Source organism: Malaclemys terrapin, chromosome 1 (genome assembly GCF_027887155.1).
Source record: "Malaclemys terrapin pileata isolate rMalTer1 chromosome 1, rMalTer1.hap1, whole genome shotgun sequence".
NCBI classification, from domain to species: domain Eukaryota; kingdom Metazoa; phylum Chordata; order Testudines; family Emydidae; genus Malaclemys; species Malaclemys terrapin.
Window position 1 is genome coordinate 264,511,639 of NC_071505.1, and position 13,555 is coordinate 264,525,193.

A 13,555-nucleotide genomic window follows, 5' to 3' on the forward strand; every position below is an offset into this window, starting at 1 on the left:
CCTAGATGCAGGGTGCATATGCAGCCTCCAATGGATACTGCTGGCTGAAAGATTCTGAATGGGGCATGTAGAAAAATGATCAAAGTAGTATTTAAGAGATGAATAATTCTAATATAATCAATTTAGCATTTTAGGCATTTCACCCATTACTTCAGTGCATAGTTACCAATAAATAAAAATAAATGATTATTTTTACATAGCAATTTTTATCCTGAAGGATCCCAGCTCACTTAACAGACATTCTTTTTTCTCTTTCCACACATAAGAATTTCTTCATTCACCAGCGACATGCAACAGCTGTTTAATAGCAACACAACAAGTCAGATTAGAGCAGAAGTTGAGGAAGAGCATATTCAGTTGCAGGAGGAATTCAGGTAAGTAAAACATGATTTTTCAAGTCCGAATTTTGATAGGACACCGTGATTAATGCCGACTTTCTTCTTTACTTCGCTTTTACCGAGAGAAGAGGCAGTGCTTGTTGCTAAAGATAGGAGTGATCTACTAAAATGAGGTTATTTTAAGCAGCAAAAGTGTGGGAAGGTATGTCCTCAGCCTTGGGGCAAGCACCTATGATCTGAGAACAGCAAAACAAGGACCCTGGACTTCAGAGAGGCAGATTTTAATTGACTCAGAGAAATACTAGGCAAGGTCCCATGGAAAGGCCAATTAGGAAAAAAATAGTAGTCAAAGGAAGCTGGCTGTTCTTCAAAAATGTAATACTTACTCAGGAGAGCATTCTGCGCCAAAAAATTTAAAATTCTGCACACAATATTTTTTAAATCTGCAAAAATCTGCACGTTTTATTGGTCAATAAATAAATGCAGAGGCTCCAGCATGGCAGTGGGGAGAACAGGCCACTGATGCATGAAGGTGGGAGATCACCCTGCACTCCCCCTCCCCACCCCTCGCCCTGGGGACACGGACTCAATGGTGAGGCTGCACCCAACCCTGACACAACACAAGGCCTGGGCCTGCCCCAGAAACACCTGGGGCCCTGCCCCTCTGTGCCAGGTGCACCAGGTGTGGGGCAGGATCCAAGTGTGGAGGAGCTCAGTGTGGGGGGATAGGATTCTGTGTGGGATAATCTGGATACAGGCAGCTCAATGGGGGGTCTGGTGCGTGTGGGGGGGGGGATCCAAGTGCAGGGGCAATGGGACCCTGCAGGGGCTTCCAGGTGAAAGTGATTGGGGCTCAGCAGAGGGGGTCTAAGTTTGGGGGTCTCAGCAGGGGTGTCTTGGTGCTGGAGGAATGGGGCTTGGTGCAATGGGGGTCTGGGTCCAGCTAACTGGGAATCAGTGGCATGGGGGTCTTGATGTGGGGGCTCAGGGTGATGCAGGGGGATGGGGCTCGTAAGGGTGGGGGTTTGAGTGCAGAGAGCTCAGTGGGGGGTGGTCTGGGTGCACGGGTGAGAGTCTGGAGGCAGGGCCTCTGGGTGCAAGGGGGCTCCAGATGCAGGGGTTGAGGGTCAAAGGGGTGGTGTTCGGGTATGGGGTGTCTGGGTATGGCAAGTTCAGATGCATGGGGTTTGGGTGGATGGGGGAGCAGCTCCCTGTATAGTGACCCCTCCCTCCGCAACTGAAGAGCAACAGGGGCATGAATCAGGGAGGATGCTGAACTTCCTGCAGCTGGGGGAGGTTTCTGAGGTTGGGTCTGACACAGACCCAGCCACTCCTTGCAGGGGAAGAGGAAGTCCAGCTGGGACTAGCAGCTGATCCCGGCTTAGGGTAAGAGCTACGGGCTGGGATGTCCCCAGCCCTGTGGTGAGTTTCCTCTCCATCAGCTGCTCTGGGTGCCTGAAACGATGTACCTGCAAAGCTAGGGAGTGGCGCATGACTGCTCTTGCAGCTTCCCTGTCAGAAAGTCATTTTTCTGCAGGGAAGCAAAGAAATCTGCTGGGGGCATGGGCGGGGGGGGGGGACATGAATTCTGCGCATGCACAATGGTGCAGAATTCCCCAGGAGTAAATACTAGAGGCTCAACATCAAGCTATTCTGATGCAGAGGAAAGATAAGAAGAGCCACAGGAGGCCAAAGTGGCTGCACAAGGAGCTTTTTAGCTATCTAAAAATCAAACGGGATACATAAAAGGAAATGGAAGGAGGGGCATGTCATCAAGGAAGTATAGATGGGAATAGCAGCAGTGTGAAGGGACAAAATCAGGAAAGCCAAGGCAAAGAATGAGTTACAGCTGGCAAGAGATGTTAGAGACAACAGGAAGAGGTTCTTCAAATATGTCAGACCAAAATGAAAGATCAAGGACAGTCTTGGTCCGCTGCTTATTGGAGAACGTGGGCTGGTAACGGCAGATGATCGGAAGGTAGAGCTGCTCAATGCCTAAATTGCTTCAGTCTTCTCACAAAAAATAACATGTGACCGGACAACTACTGAAGTTATCATAGACAATAACAGGGAAGGGATGCAGATCGGGATAAGTAAACATGTGAGATCTTCTGACTAATTTGAATGAATTCATATCAGTGGGATTGGATGCTATTTACCCAAGGGTACTGAAGGAATTAGCTGAAGAAATCTCGGAGCCACTAAGATATTTACAAACTCATGGATGACAGGAGAAGTCCCAGAAGTCTGGAGAGGGTCTAACATAGTGCCCATCTTTTAAAAGGGGGAAAGAAGGAGCTGTGGAACTCTAGACCAGTCAGCCTGACTTCGATATCTGGGAAGCAACTACACAATGTATAAAACATTAAATTTGCAAAAACCTGGAAGATGAAGGAGTAATCACTAGCAGCCAGCATGGATTTACCAAGAATAAATCATGCCAAAATCAGCTTGATTTCCTTCTTTGACAGAGTAACTAATTTGGTAGATGGGGGACTGCAGAGGACATAATATACCTGGACTTCAGCAAGGCTTCTGACACAGTCCCACATAACATTCTGATAAGTAATCTGGAGAAATGTGGGCTCGACAGGACTACCATTAAGTGGATACATAATTGGTTAAACAACCGCAAAGAAAGAGTAGCTATTAATGGAATGAGGTTGGATTGGAGGGAAGCGTCAAGTGGGGTTCCACAGGGATCTGTTCTGGGTCTGGTGTTATTTAACATCTTTATTAATGACCTGGATGTAGGTGTAGAGAGCATATTGATCAAGTTTGCAGAGGACACAAAGCTAGCGGGGTTGCCAATACTTTGGAGGATAGACCTAAAATTCGGAGGGATTTTTATAAATTGGAGAACCGGGATACAGATGACAACATGAAATTCAAGACAAATGTAAGTGCTACACTTAGGGAAGAAAAACCAAAGGAACAAATGCAGAATGGGGAGAAACTGGCGTGGCAGCAGCACTGCTGAGATGGATCTGGGAGTTGTCGTGGATCACAACCTCAACATGAGCCAGCAATGCGATACTGTTGCAAGAAAAGCAAATGCAAGTTAGGTTGCATTAACAGAAGCATAGCATGCAAGTCATAGGAAGCGATAGTACCACTCTACTTGGTGCTGCTTAGGCCTGTGTCCAGTTTCGGTCAACAATGTATAGAAAGGATGTAGAGAAACTGAAAAGGATCCAGAGGCGAGCAACAAAGACAATCAAAGGGATGGAATGCAAGCCATATCAGCAAAGACTGAAGGAACTGGGTATGTTTAGTTTGGAAAAGAGGAGATTAAGGAGGGATATGATAGCAGTCTTCAGATATTTGAAAGGCTGCCATAAAAAAGATGGATAAAAGTTGCTCTCTTCTGCACAGAGGGCAAGACAAGATCCAATGGATTCAAACTGCAGCATAGCAGATTAAGAACAGCAGGACAATGGAACAGACTCCCTTGGGAGGTTGTGGTAGCTTCTTTACTGAAGATTTCAAAAGGAGGCTGGATAGCCATCTATCTTGGATGGTTTAGATACAATAAATCCTGCATCTTGGTAGAGGGTTAGACTAGATGACCATGGCGGTCCCTTTTAACACTTTGATTCTATGATTCCCAAAATAATCTGAAACTAGCTGTGGGGAGCCAGAAAATACACGTACGGCACATAAAATGGGAAAACAATTGTGGGAGCTAATCAGTAGCAATTCATCTAAATGATTGTCTTCTATCATTATCTCCCGAAAGTGTGGATTTGACACCCCATCCCCAAGAAGGGGCAAGACTCAACGCTGCTTTCTCTTTTCTCCTCAGCAGCATAAAAAAAAAAGAGGCAGGCAAGAACTGATGGTTTAGGTGCCAAAAATTCCAAATCCATTTAGGCAGAACTTATGCTTCCGACAGTTATCTGGCAGTCTCTTGTTAGCTGCTGGTTCTTTTAAATATTTTTGGATGTTTTTCTACATTTTCAAATATATTGATTTCAGTTACAACACAGAATACAAAGTGTATACTGCTCACCTTATATTTATTTTTGATTATAAATATTTACACTGTAAAAAACAAAAGAAATAGTATTTTTCAGTTCACCTCATAGAAGTACTGTATTGCAATCTCTTTATTGTGAAAGTGCAACTTACAAATGGAGATTTTTTTGTTATATAACTGCAATTAAAAACAAAACAATGCAAAACTTTAGAGTCTACAAGTCCACTCAGTCTTCTTGTTCAACCAATCACTAAGACAAACAAGTTTATTTACATTTACGGGAGATAATGCTGCTCACTTCTTATTTACATTATCACCAGAAAGTGAGAACAGGCGGTTGTATGGGACTTTTGTAGCTGGCATTGCAAGGTATTTACATGCCAGATATGCTAAACATTTGTATGCCCTTCATGCTTCGGCCACAATTCCAGAGGACATGCTTCCATGCTGTGACACTCATTAAAAAGTAATGCGTTAAATAAATTTGTGACCGAACTCCTTGGGGGAGAATTGTATGTCTCCAACTCTGTTTTACCTGCATTCTGCCATATATTTCATGTTATAGTAGTCTTGGATGAGGACTCAGCACATGTTGTTCATATTAAGAACACTTTCGCTGCAGATTTGACAAAAGACAAAGAAGGTACTAATGTGAGATTTCTAAATATAGCTACAGCACACGACCCGAGGTTTAAGAATCTGAAGTGCCAAAATCTGAGAGGGATGAGGTGTGGAGCATGCTTTCCAAAGTCTTAAAAGAGCAACACTCAGATAAAGAAACTACAAAACTCGAACCACCAAAAAAGAAAATCAACCTTCTGCTGGTGGATCTGACTCAGATGATGAAAACGAACATGCATCGGTCCACACTGCTTTGGATTGTTATTAAGCAGAACCTGTCATCAGCATGGACGCATGTCCTCTGAAATAGTGGATGAAGCATGAAGGGACACATGAATCTTCAGCACATCTGGCATGTAAATATCTGGCGACGCCGGCTACAACAGTGCCATGAGAACTCCTGTTCTCTCTTTCAGGTGACATTGCGAACAAGAAGCAAACAGCATTATCTCCTGCAAATGTAAACAAGCTTGTTTGTGTGAGTGATTGCCTGAACAAGAAATAGGACCGAGTGGACTTGCAGGTTCTAAAATTTTACATTGTTTTATGTTTGAATGCAGCTATTTTTTTGTACATAATTCTACATTTGTAAGTTCAACTTTCATCATAAAGAGACTGCACTACAGTACTTATATTAGGTGAATTGAAAAATACTATCTCTTTAGTTTTTTTTACAGTGCAAATATTTGTAATAAAAATAAATATAAAGTGAGCAGTATACACTTTGTATTCTGTGTTGTAATTGAAATCATATTTGAAACTGTAGAAAATATCCAAAAATATTTAAATAAATAGTATTCTATTATTGTTTAATAGTGGGATTAATGACTATTAATTTTTTTAATTGCTTGACAGCCCTGCTATAAATATAAATAAGCTACCCTGAATTGGCAGAGACATGGCTCTACCAGAATGGATCTATATTCATATATTTTTGCCTGCCCTCCAGGCTCAGAAACCCCCACATAGGACAACCGATTGAAGTGATGTCCTTCGCATTCTCACTTTCATGACTGGCAGTTCATCTGAATTTCATCCAAGAAAGGAACTCTCACTTGACTCAAATGATTAAATCTTTTCATAGTATATGTTTTCAAAATGTGATGATACTAAGACTTACAGAGTTTTTAGTAAAGAAACAAGAGAAAACCAGTTAGAATTAAAAAAAAAAAAATGTATTACCAATGCCAGAGATAACACCAAACAGATCTTTGTGGAGGCTGTTATCCAAAGTGTTTCCTGATTTTTGTGATGTTACTAAAGGATTTACAGATGGCATACTAAGTGGTTCATCTTTTGCACTCTGTTTAGAAAAGAAATAAAAAACAAATGATTATAATGTACATTTTGTGACATTCCAAAATTAGTATGTGCGCATATTACATCTCTCTCTCTCTCTCTCTCTCTCTGCAGGAATGTGATATCTGATGTTTTTAAAATCAAGGGTGACATCAAAGTATATGCCACAACCCACTGAAACAAACATGGGATACCTAAGGTTACCTCTAACACATCAGTATGTTTACTTCAATATTGCCAACAGTTGGACATATACTTTTTAGCATGACTTTATTTAGACTTGCCTTACTTCTGTTTACAACATCCGGAAATTTCTCCTTCTGAAAACATATTGTGAACTTCTCTTTTTTGTTTCACTTGGTAATTTTTATGTCATTTGACCGAATTAGATAATAAAAAATTCCATCAACATCGGCTGTCTGCTAAGTACCAACAAAGACTCCTGTCTCTGTCTTCCTAATATTTAGGTATGTGATTAACTTTATGTAGTTGAGTAGCCCCATTGACTTCAAGCATGTTAAGTACATGTGTTAATGCTAGCAGGATCAGGGTCTATAATAGCAAAAATGCAAGCTGTTGATATAGTTAGCAGGACAGCTCAAACACTAATGCCCAATTTCTGAATAAAAAAAGTAGAGAAGCTAATTTTTTTGTACTAAAGACTTTGTTGTAAATACTTTTTTTAAAAAGGAAAATGTCTAAATGATCATGATTTGGGGTCATTTTCATGATTTCCATGCTTTCTGTGAAATGTCATTTACATAGGACCCTAATCATAGTGCATATGCAAAAGAGGGCCTAATTAAGATAGCACAGACAACCATAATTCTGGCATTACCTAATTTCAAAGTCTGACTTTATAACCTTAATGTTCTTTTCATGTTTCTTTGTGTGTAGCTGTAAATAGGCAATTGATTGTTTTTTTTTTTTAAAGAAATTAATATATACATGCTGCATTTCCTGTGAACCTAAACTTTTAATAAACTTTTATGGAAATTTGGAGTGACCAAAATACAGGAACATGACCAATACGGTCTATAAAAAGCAAATATTAACACATATAGATAGATACAGATATATGGGCACACACAAACCAATACCACTTCTTTGTCCTTTGACATAAATGAGGTGGGAACGTGGCTTGAGGTCTCTTCTGCTCTGGCTATCCTTGGTGGCATAAGAGTCCCTCCGGGGCTATTACAAGCTTATTTTAAAACAGAGCAGCCATAAGGCTGGTCTAATTTATGCTCCAGACTGAGCTAGCCTGCTGCTGACCCCAGAATATATGAAATACAGTGGTGATTTAAGTGCACCTTGGTTGGACCCAAGAATCAGGTCCATAGCATTCAGCATGCCATATGCACATTATTAAATATATTCTGCTAAAAATAACTCAGAATGTCAAATAATAAACAGGCTCACTTACGCTGCTGGAAGGATTAACAGGAAAAGGTGACACGTCCTTGACGTTGATTCGTTGGACATTTTCTAGCAGCAGTCCAAACACTGGCAGATACAAAGTGGCTATTCTTGCTTGATGGCTCTGAACAAAGATTCACGGTTCTTGTTTAACAAATAATGAAACCAGTGATTTAAGAAATAAACTAACAACCCCATTAATGGGAATGTTTCTTCTACCATTCTTCCCAAATTACAGAACCCAATATTCAGCAATAGGAAAGATATGCTAAATGAGGGTCTAGGACAGAAGTCCCCAAACTGTGGGACACAGACCCAAGGGAGGCGTGGAGGAACTTCTGGGGGCCACGGCATGGCCCGGGCCAGTCCCCACGGGGGGCAAGGAAGGGGTGCCATCCAGCTCCTCCCTGTCCCCAGCTCTGCTCCAGTCCCGCTCCCAGCCATGTCCCTGGCTCCTGGCCCTGGGCTTGGCCCTGTCCTCAGCCTCAGTACGCTCCAATCCGGGTCCTGCCCCTGCTCCCAGCCTTGGCTGCTCCTCCATTCCAGGGCTGGGTCTGGGGGCGGGGCTGAGAGCAGAGCCACTCTTGGCTGCAGGCCTGGCTGCTGGCCCCCACCGCAGCCTCGCTACAGCTCTGCTCCCGTCCCTGCCCCCAGCCGTGGCCCTGCTCCCATCCCCAGCCCACGTCCCTCCCTGACCCCCTGAGCCATGGCCCCACTCCCAGGATATGTGGATGGTTTAAGGGGTGGCACAACCCTCAGAAGTTTGGGGACCGTTGGTCTAGAACATGTATTCATTAGCATACAGATATACAATGCTGACCACTAAATATTTATTATTCAACAATTAATGCTGCAATTAAAATTTATAGGTCAAGGAATTTGTTTTCTTACTATTTCAACATGCCACTGGAGAACAAAATGATACGTGCTTGAAACTAAATACATGGGAAGGGTCAAACTAAAACTATGCAAATTTAAGAAGTGCAATTACAAAATCATGGAGGCTTCACCACAACACAAGGCCCTCAAATTTTAGAAAAACCAGGAAACTCCAAAGTCATAATATTTACTACAACTGGCAATTCCACTTATATTAACTAGTTGTCCTTCTAATAGATCATGGAAGGACTAGCCAAAATTAGTTGAATATTAATAATGGTTAATAGTCATTACAAATAAATAAGTTAAAAAGCAATTATTTTGAGTAAATGAGAAAATCTGACTACATTTGTCTACATTGTAATTTGTTTAAATGTAACATGCAGTTATTTTAATAAGTATATTTTTTTCATAGTTAAAAAATGAAAACACAAATCAGTTTTCAGAACCCTATGTTTGTATCAATATCTATCAGTTATATACTAACTATATCACGGTAGATACACTTATTTTCTGTTGATACTTCATATGCAAATTAACAGTATTTTCCCATCCATAAAACTTGAAAATGTACATACCTAAACTTTTTAACTTCCTAATTGTTGGAGTAGCAGTAAACTTACCCTGGAAGCATATCTGTCATCAAAAGAATGCTTTATCATCAAATTCTTGAGCACACTAATTGCAATCTGCCGGATGTCTCTGAATTCTTGTAATGCATTTCCCACCTCCCGTAGGAGCAGTCCCACTAAGAAGTGATTCTTGCAAAACTCATCTGTTAACGAATAGTCGAGCTGGAGGTCTGAAAGTAGAGTATAAGCTGTAGTTTACTAAGGGTGCAATTAATATTAATTTGCCAATTAACGTAAGCATGGGCTTCCCCCTTCGTTCATGCTTAGTTGCAAAAACAGTTTAGTCGTGGCTTGTTCAAAAACCCACTTAGCCTCAAAACTGTATGGCTTTGTCAGGCAGACATTTGTCATATATACTATGTGTTCATTCAACATGTAGACATTAGACCGTTAGTGAAATACAAAACAACCATAGCTTTAAGTATAATTTTATGAAAACTAGTAACAATGAATATTAAGAGTAAAAAATGGTTACCTACCTTCTCATAACTGTTGTTCTTCGAGATGTGTTGCTCATGTCCATTCTAAGTAGGTGTGTGTGCACCATGTGCAGAGTCATTGGAAGCTTTTTCCCCTAGTGGTACCTGTTGGGTCGGCTGAAGAGCCTCCTGGAGTCGCGCCTTCATGGTGGTGTATATAGGCCCCTGACGACCCGCCAGTTCCTCTGTTGGAGTACTCCGGTAAGAAGGGGTACGCAGGTGAGGCTTGGAATGGACATGAGCAACACATCTCGAAAAACAAGTTACGAGAAGGTAGGTAACTTTTTTCTTCTTCGAGTGCTTGCTCATGTTGATTCCAAGTAGATGACTCCCAAGCATTTCCCTTGAGGTGGGGGTCAGAGTTCATGGATTCGCTGATTGGAGCACCGCTTTTGCCAAAAGCTGCATTGTCCCTGGCCTGCTGAGTGATGGCATAATGCGAGGTGAACATGTGGACTGATGACCAAGTTGTGGCCCTGCAAATCTCCTGAATAGGGACCTGCACCAGACATGTGGCAGAGGTGGTGCTCGTCCTCATGGAATGTGCAGTCAGAGCCAGGCCTGGCACCTTTGCCAAGTCATAGCAAGTTCGAATGCAGGATGTGATCCACGATGAAATTCTCTGGGACGAGACAGGGAGACCCTTCATCCTACCTGCTAGTGCAATAAAGAGCTGGTTTGATTTGTGAAAAAGACAATGCCCGCCTAACATCTAGGGAGTGGAGATTTTGCTCCCAGCTCTTGGCATGTGGCTTACGGTAGAACATCGGAAGGAAAATGTCCTAGCTTGTGTGAAAATGAATACCACTTTTGGAAGGAAGGCTGCATGAGGCCATAACTGAACCTTGTCCTTATTGAATACCATGTATGGAGGTATGGATGTCAAGGTCTTAAGCTCAGACATTCTCCTGGTTATAGCAACCAGGAATGCCACCTGCCATGAGAGGCAGAGGAACGAGCAACTTGCTAAGGGCTCGAAGAGGGTCCCCATCAGCCTGGAGACCACTAGGTTAAAGTCCCATGCCGGTACTGGTGGTGAATTTGAGGGTATAATCTGTCAAGTCCCTTGAGAAAGCAACCCAGCACCAGGCTAGCAAAGACTGATCGGCCGTCAATCGCAGGATAGAATGCTGAGATCACCACCAAGTGAACCTTTAAGGACGACACCACCAGACCTAACTACTTAAGGTGCAACAGGTAGTCCAGAATGAAGAGTATTGATGCCCACATCAGAGACGCGCCCTTCTGTACTGACCACATCGAAAATCTCTTCCATTTGACTAAAGCTCTAGTGATGGCTTCTGGCTACCAAGGAGGACCTCTCTGACAGGCTCCAAGCATGCCAACTCCATGGGGTTTAGCCACGAAGCTTCCAGGCCGTGAGGTGGAGAGATTTGAGGTTGGGATTCTGGAGGCGGCTGTGATCCTGAGTGATTAGGTCCAGCACCAATGGCAGGGCGATCGGAGTGGCTACTGACAGATCCAGAAGCGTTGTATACCAAGGTTGGCGGGCCTAAGCTGGAGCTGTTAGAATGACTGACATTCTGTCCCTTCTGGCCTTGAGCTGGATCTTGTGAATGAGTGGTAAAAGTGGGAATGCATAAAACAGATGGTCCCTCCACTGGAGGGGAAATGAATCCGCGATCAAGCCCAGGATGTGATTTTGGAAGGAGCAAAATTGCTGACACGTCCTGTTGAGTCTCATCGTGAATAGGTCTATTTGGGGAACTCCCCACTGCTTGAAGATGCTGTTGATGATGTCTGGGCGAATGGACCACTTGTGACTGTGGAAAGATCTGCTTAGATGGTCCGCCAGCTTGTTCTGGGACCTCAGAAGATAAGAAGTCTCTAGGTGTATTGAGTGGGCTATGCAGAAGTTCCAGAGCTTGAGGGCTTCCTAGCATAGGGGAGAAGAGCGTGCTCCACCCTGTCTGTTTATATAAAACATTGCTGTTGTATTGTCTGTCATGACTTCCAGATGGGTTTGGAAGGTTTGGGAGGCTAGGCAAACCGCTCTCAGCTCCCGCACATTAATGTGAAGCAAAAGCTCTGCCTGGGACCAGAGGCCTTGAGTTCTGAGATCCCCGAGATGTGCTCCTCACCCCGACGCTGATGCGTCCGTGACTAGAGACAGCAACGGCTAGGGCCTGGAGAAGGGGACTGCTGTACATACTGTTTGGGGATTGAGCCACCATAGTAGGGACTCGATAACCTGGAGAGGAAGCAAAACTATCTTGTCTCTGTTTGGTCTGTATACTGATGCCAGCCACACCTGCAGAGGTTTGAGTTGCAGCCGTGTATGTTGCATCATCTATGTGCATGTGGCTATGTGACCAAGCAACTTCAAGCAGTTCTGTGCTGTTGTGGTTGGTAAACCTTTGAAGCGGTCTATGATGGAGCAAATGGCTCGGAAGCGAGACTCCGGTAGGAACGCCCTGGCTTGAGTGGAGTCTAGGACTGCTCCCATAAACTCTATCCTCTAGGTAAGGGATAGAGTCAACTTGGGCACGTTCAACAATAGACCCGGTCCACTGAAAAGTCACCCATATCAGATGTACATGCGCTTCTACCTGCGCCCTGGAGTGGCCCTTGACCAGCCAGTAATCGAGATACGGGAACACTTGCACCTGCCATTTCCTCAGGAACGCGGCAATGACTGCCATGCACTTGGTAAATACACCATGCGGGGGAGGGGGATGCCGACAGGCCAAAGGGGAGGGCTGTAAACTGATGAGTGCGATTCACCACGAACCAGAGGAATCTTCTGTGGGCCAGGACTATCGATATATGAAAGTATGTGTCCTTCAAGTCAAGGGTGGCGTACCAATCATAGGAACATAATAACGACCATACTGGGTCAGACAGAAAGGTCCATCTAGCCAAGTATCCAGTCTTCCTACACTGGCCAATGCCAGCTGCCCCAGAGGAAATGAACACAACAGGTAATCATCAAATAATCCATCCCGTCGCCCATTCCCAGCTTCTGGCAAACAAAGGCTAGGGACACCATCCCTGCTCATCCTGGCTAATAGCCATTGATGGACCTACCCTCCATGAACTCATCTAGTTCTTTTTTGAACCCTGTTATAATCTTGGCCTTCACAACATCCTCTGGCAAGGAGTTCCACAGGTTGACTGTGCATTGTGTGAAAAAATACTTCCTTTTGTTTGTTTTAAACCTGCTGTCTATTAATTTCATTTGGTGACCCCTAGTTCTTGTGTTATGAGAAGGAGTAAATAACACTCCCTTATTTACTTTCTCCACACCAGTCATGATTTTATAGACCTCTATCATATCCCCCCCTTAGTTGTCTCTTTTCCAAGCTGAAAAGTCCCAGCTTTATTAATCTCTCCTCATATGGAAGCTGTTTCATACCCCCTATTCATTTTTGTTGCCCTTTTCTGAACCTTTTCCATGCAGTATTCAAGATGTGGGCATACCATGGATTTATAGAGAGGTAATATGATATTTTCTATCTTATTATCTATCCCTTTCTTAATGATTCCCAGTATTCTGTTAGCTTTTTTGACTGCTGCTGCTCGAGTGGATGTTTTCAGAGAACGATCCACAATGATTCCAAGATCTCTTTCTTGAGTGGTAACAGCTAATTTAGACCCCATCAATTTATATGTATATGAGTTTATATGTATAGTTGGGATTATGTTTTCCAATGTACATTACTTTGCATTGTTTTCCCCGGATCCAGGGAGGGAATGATGGTGGCCAAAGATACCATGCGAAACTTCAGCTCCTTCATGGATTTGTTGAGATTTCGCAGGTCGAGAATGGATCTGAGACCCTCTTTGGCTTTCAGGATTAGGAAGTATCAGGAATAGAATCTCTTTCCTCTTAGCTCCAAAGGAACCTCCTCTACTGCTTCTATACATAGGAGTGATTGCACCTCCTGT

General features: G+C 43.2%; 1 protein-coding gene across 13 annotated transcripts in view; it reads right to left on the minus strand.

Moving 5' to 3' along the window:
• Positions 1-13,555, minus strand: part of DOCK9 (dedicator of cytokinesis 9) — a 319,963-nt gene that overhangs the window by 105,109 nt on the left and 201,299 nt on the right. For all 13 annotated transcript variants that reach the window (XM_054012624.1, XM_054012570.1, XM_054012629.1 and 10 more), the window contains exons 31-33: positions 9,159-9,337; positions 7,664-7,780; positions 6,121-6,241 (exon numbers count right to left, since the gene is read on the minus strand). In XM_054012624.1, the coding sequence (XP_053868599.1) occupies positions 6,121-6,241; positions 7,664-7,780; positions 9,159-9,337 (417 nt within the window). The remainder of the gene's footprint in view (positions 1-6,120; positions 6,242-7,663; positions 7,781-9,158; positions 9,338-13,555) is intronic.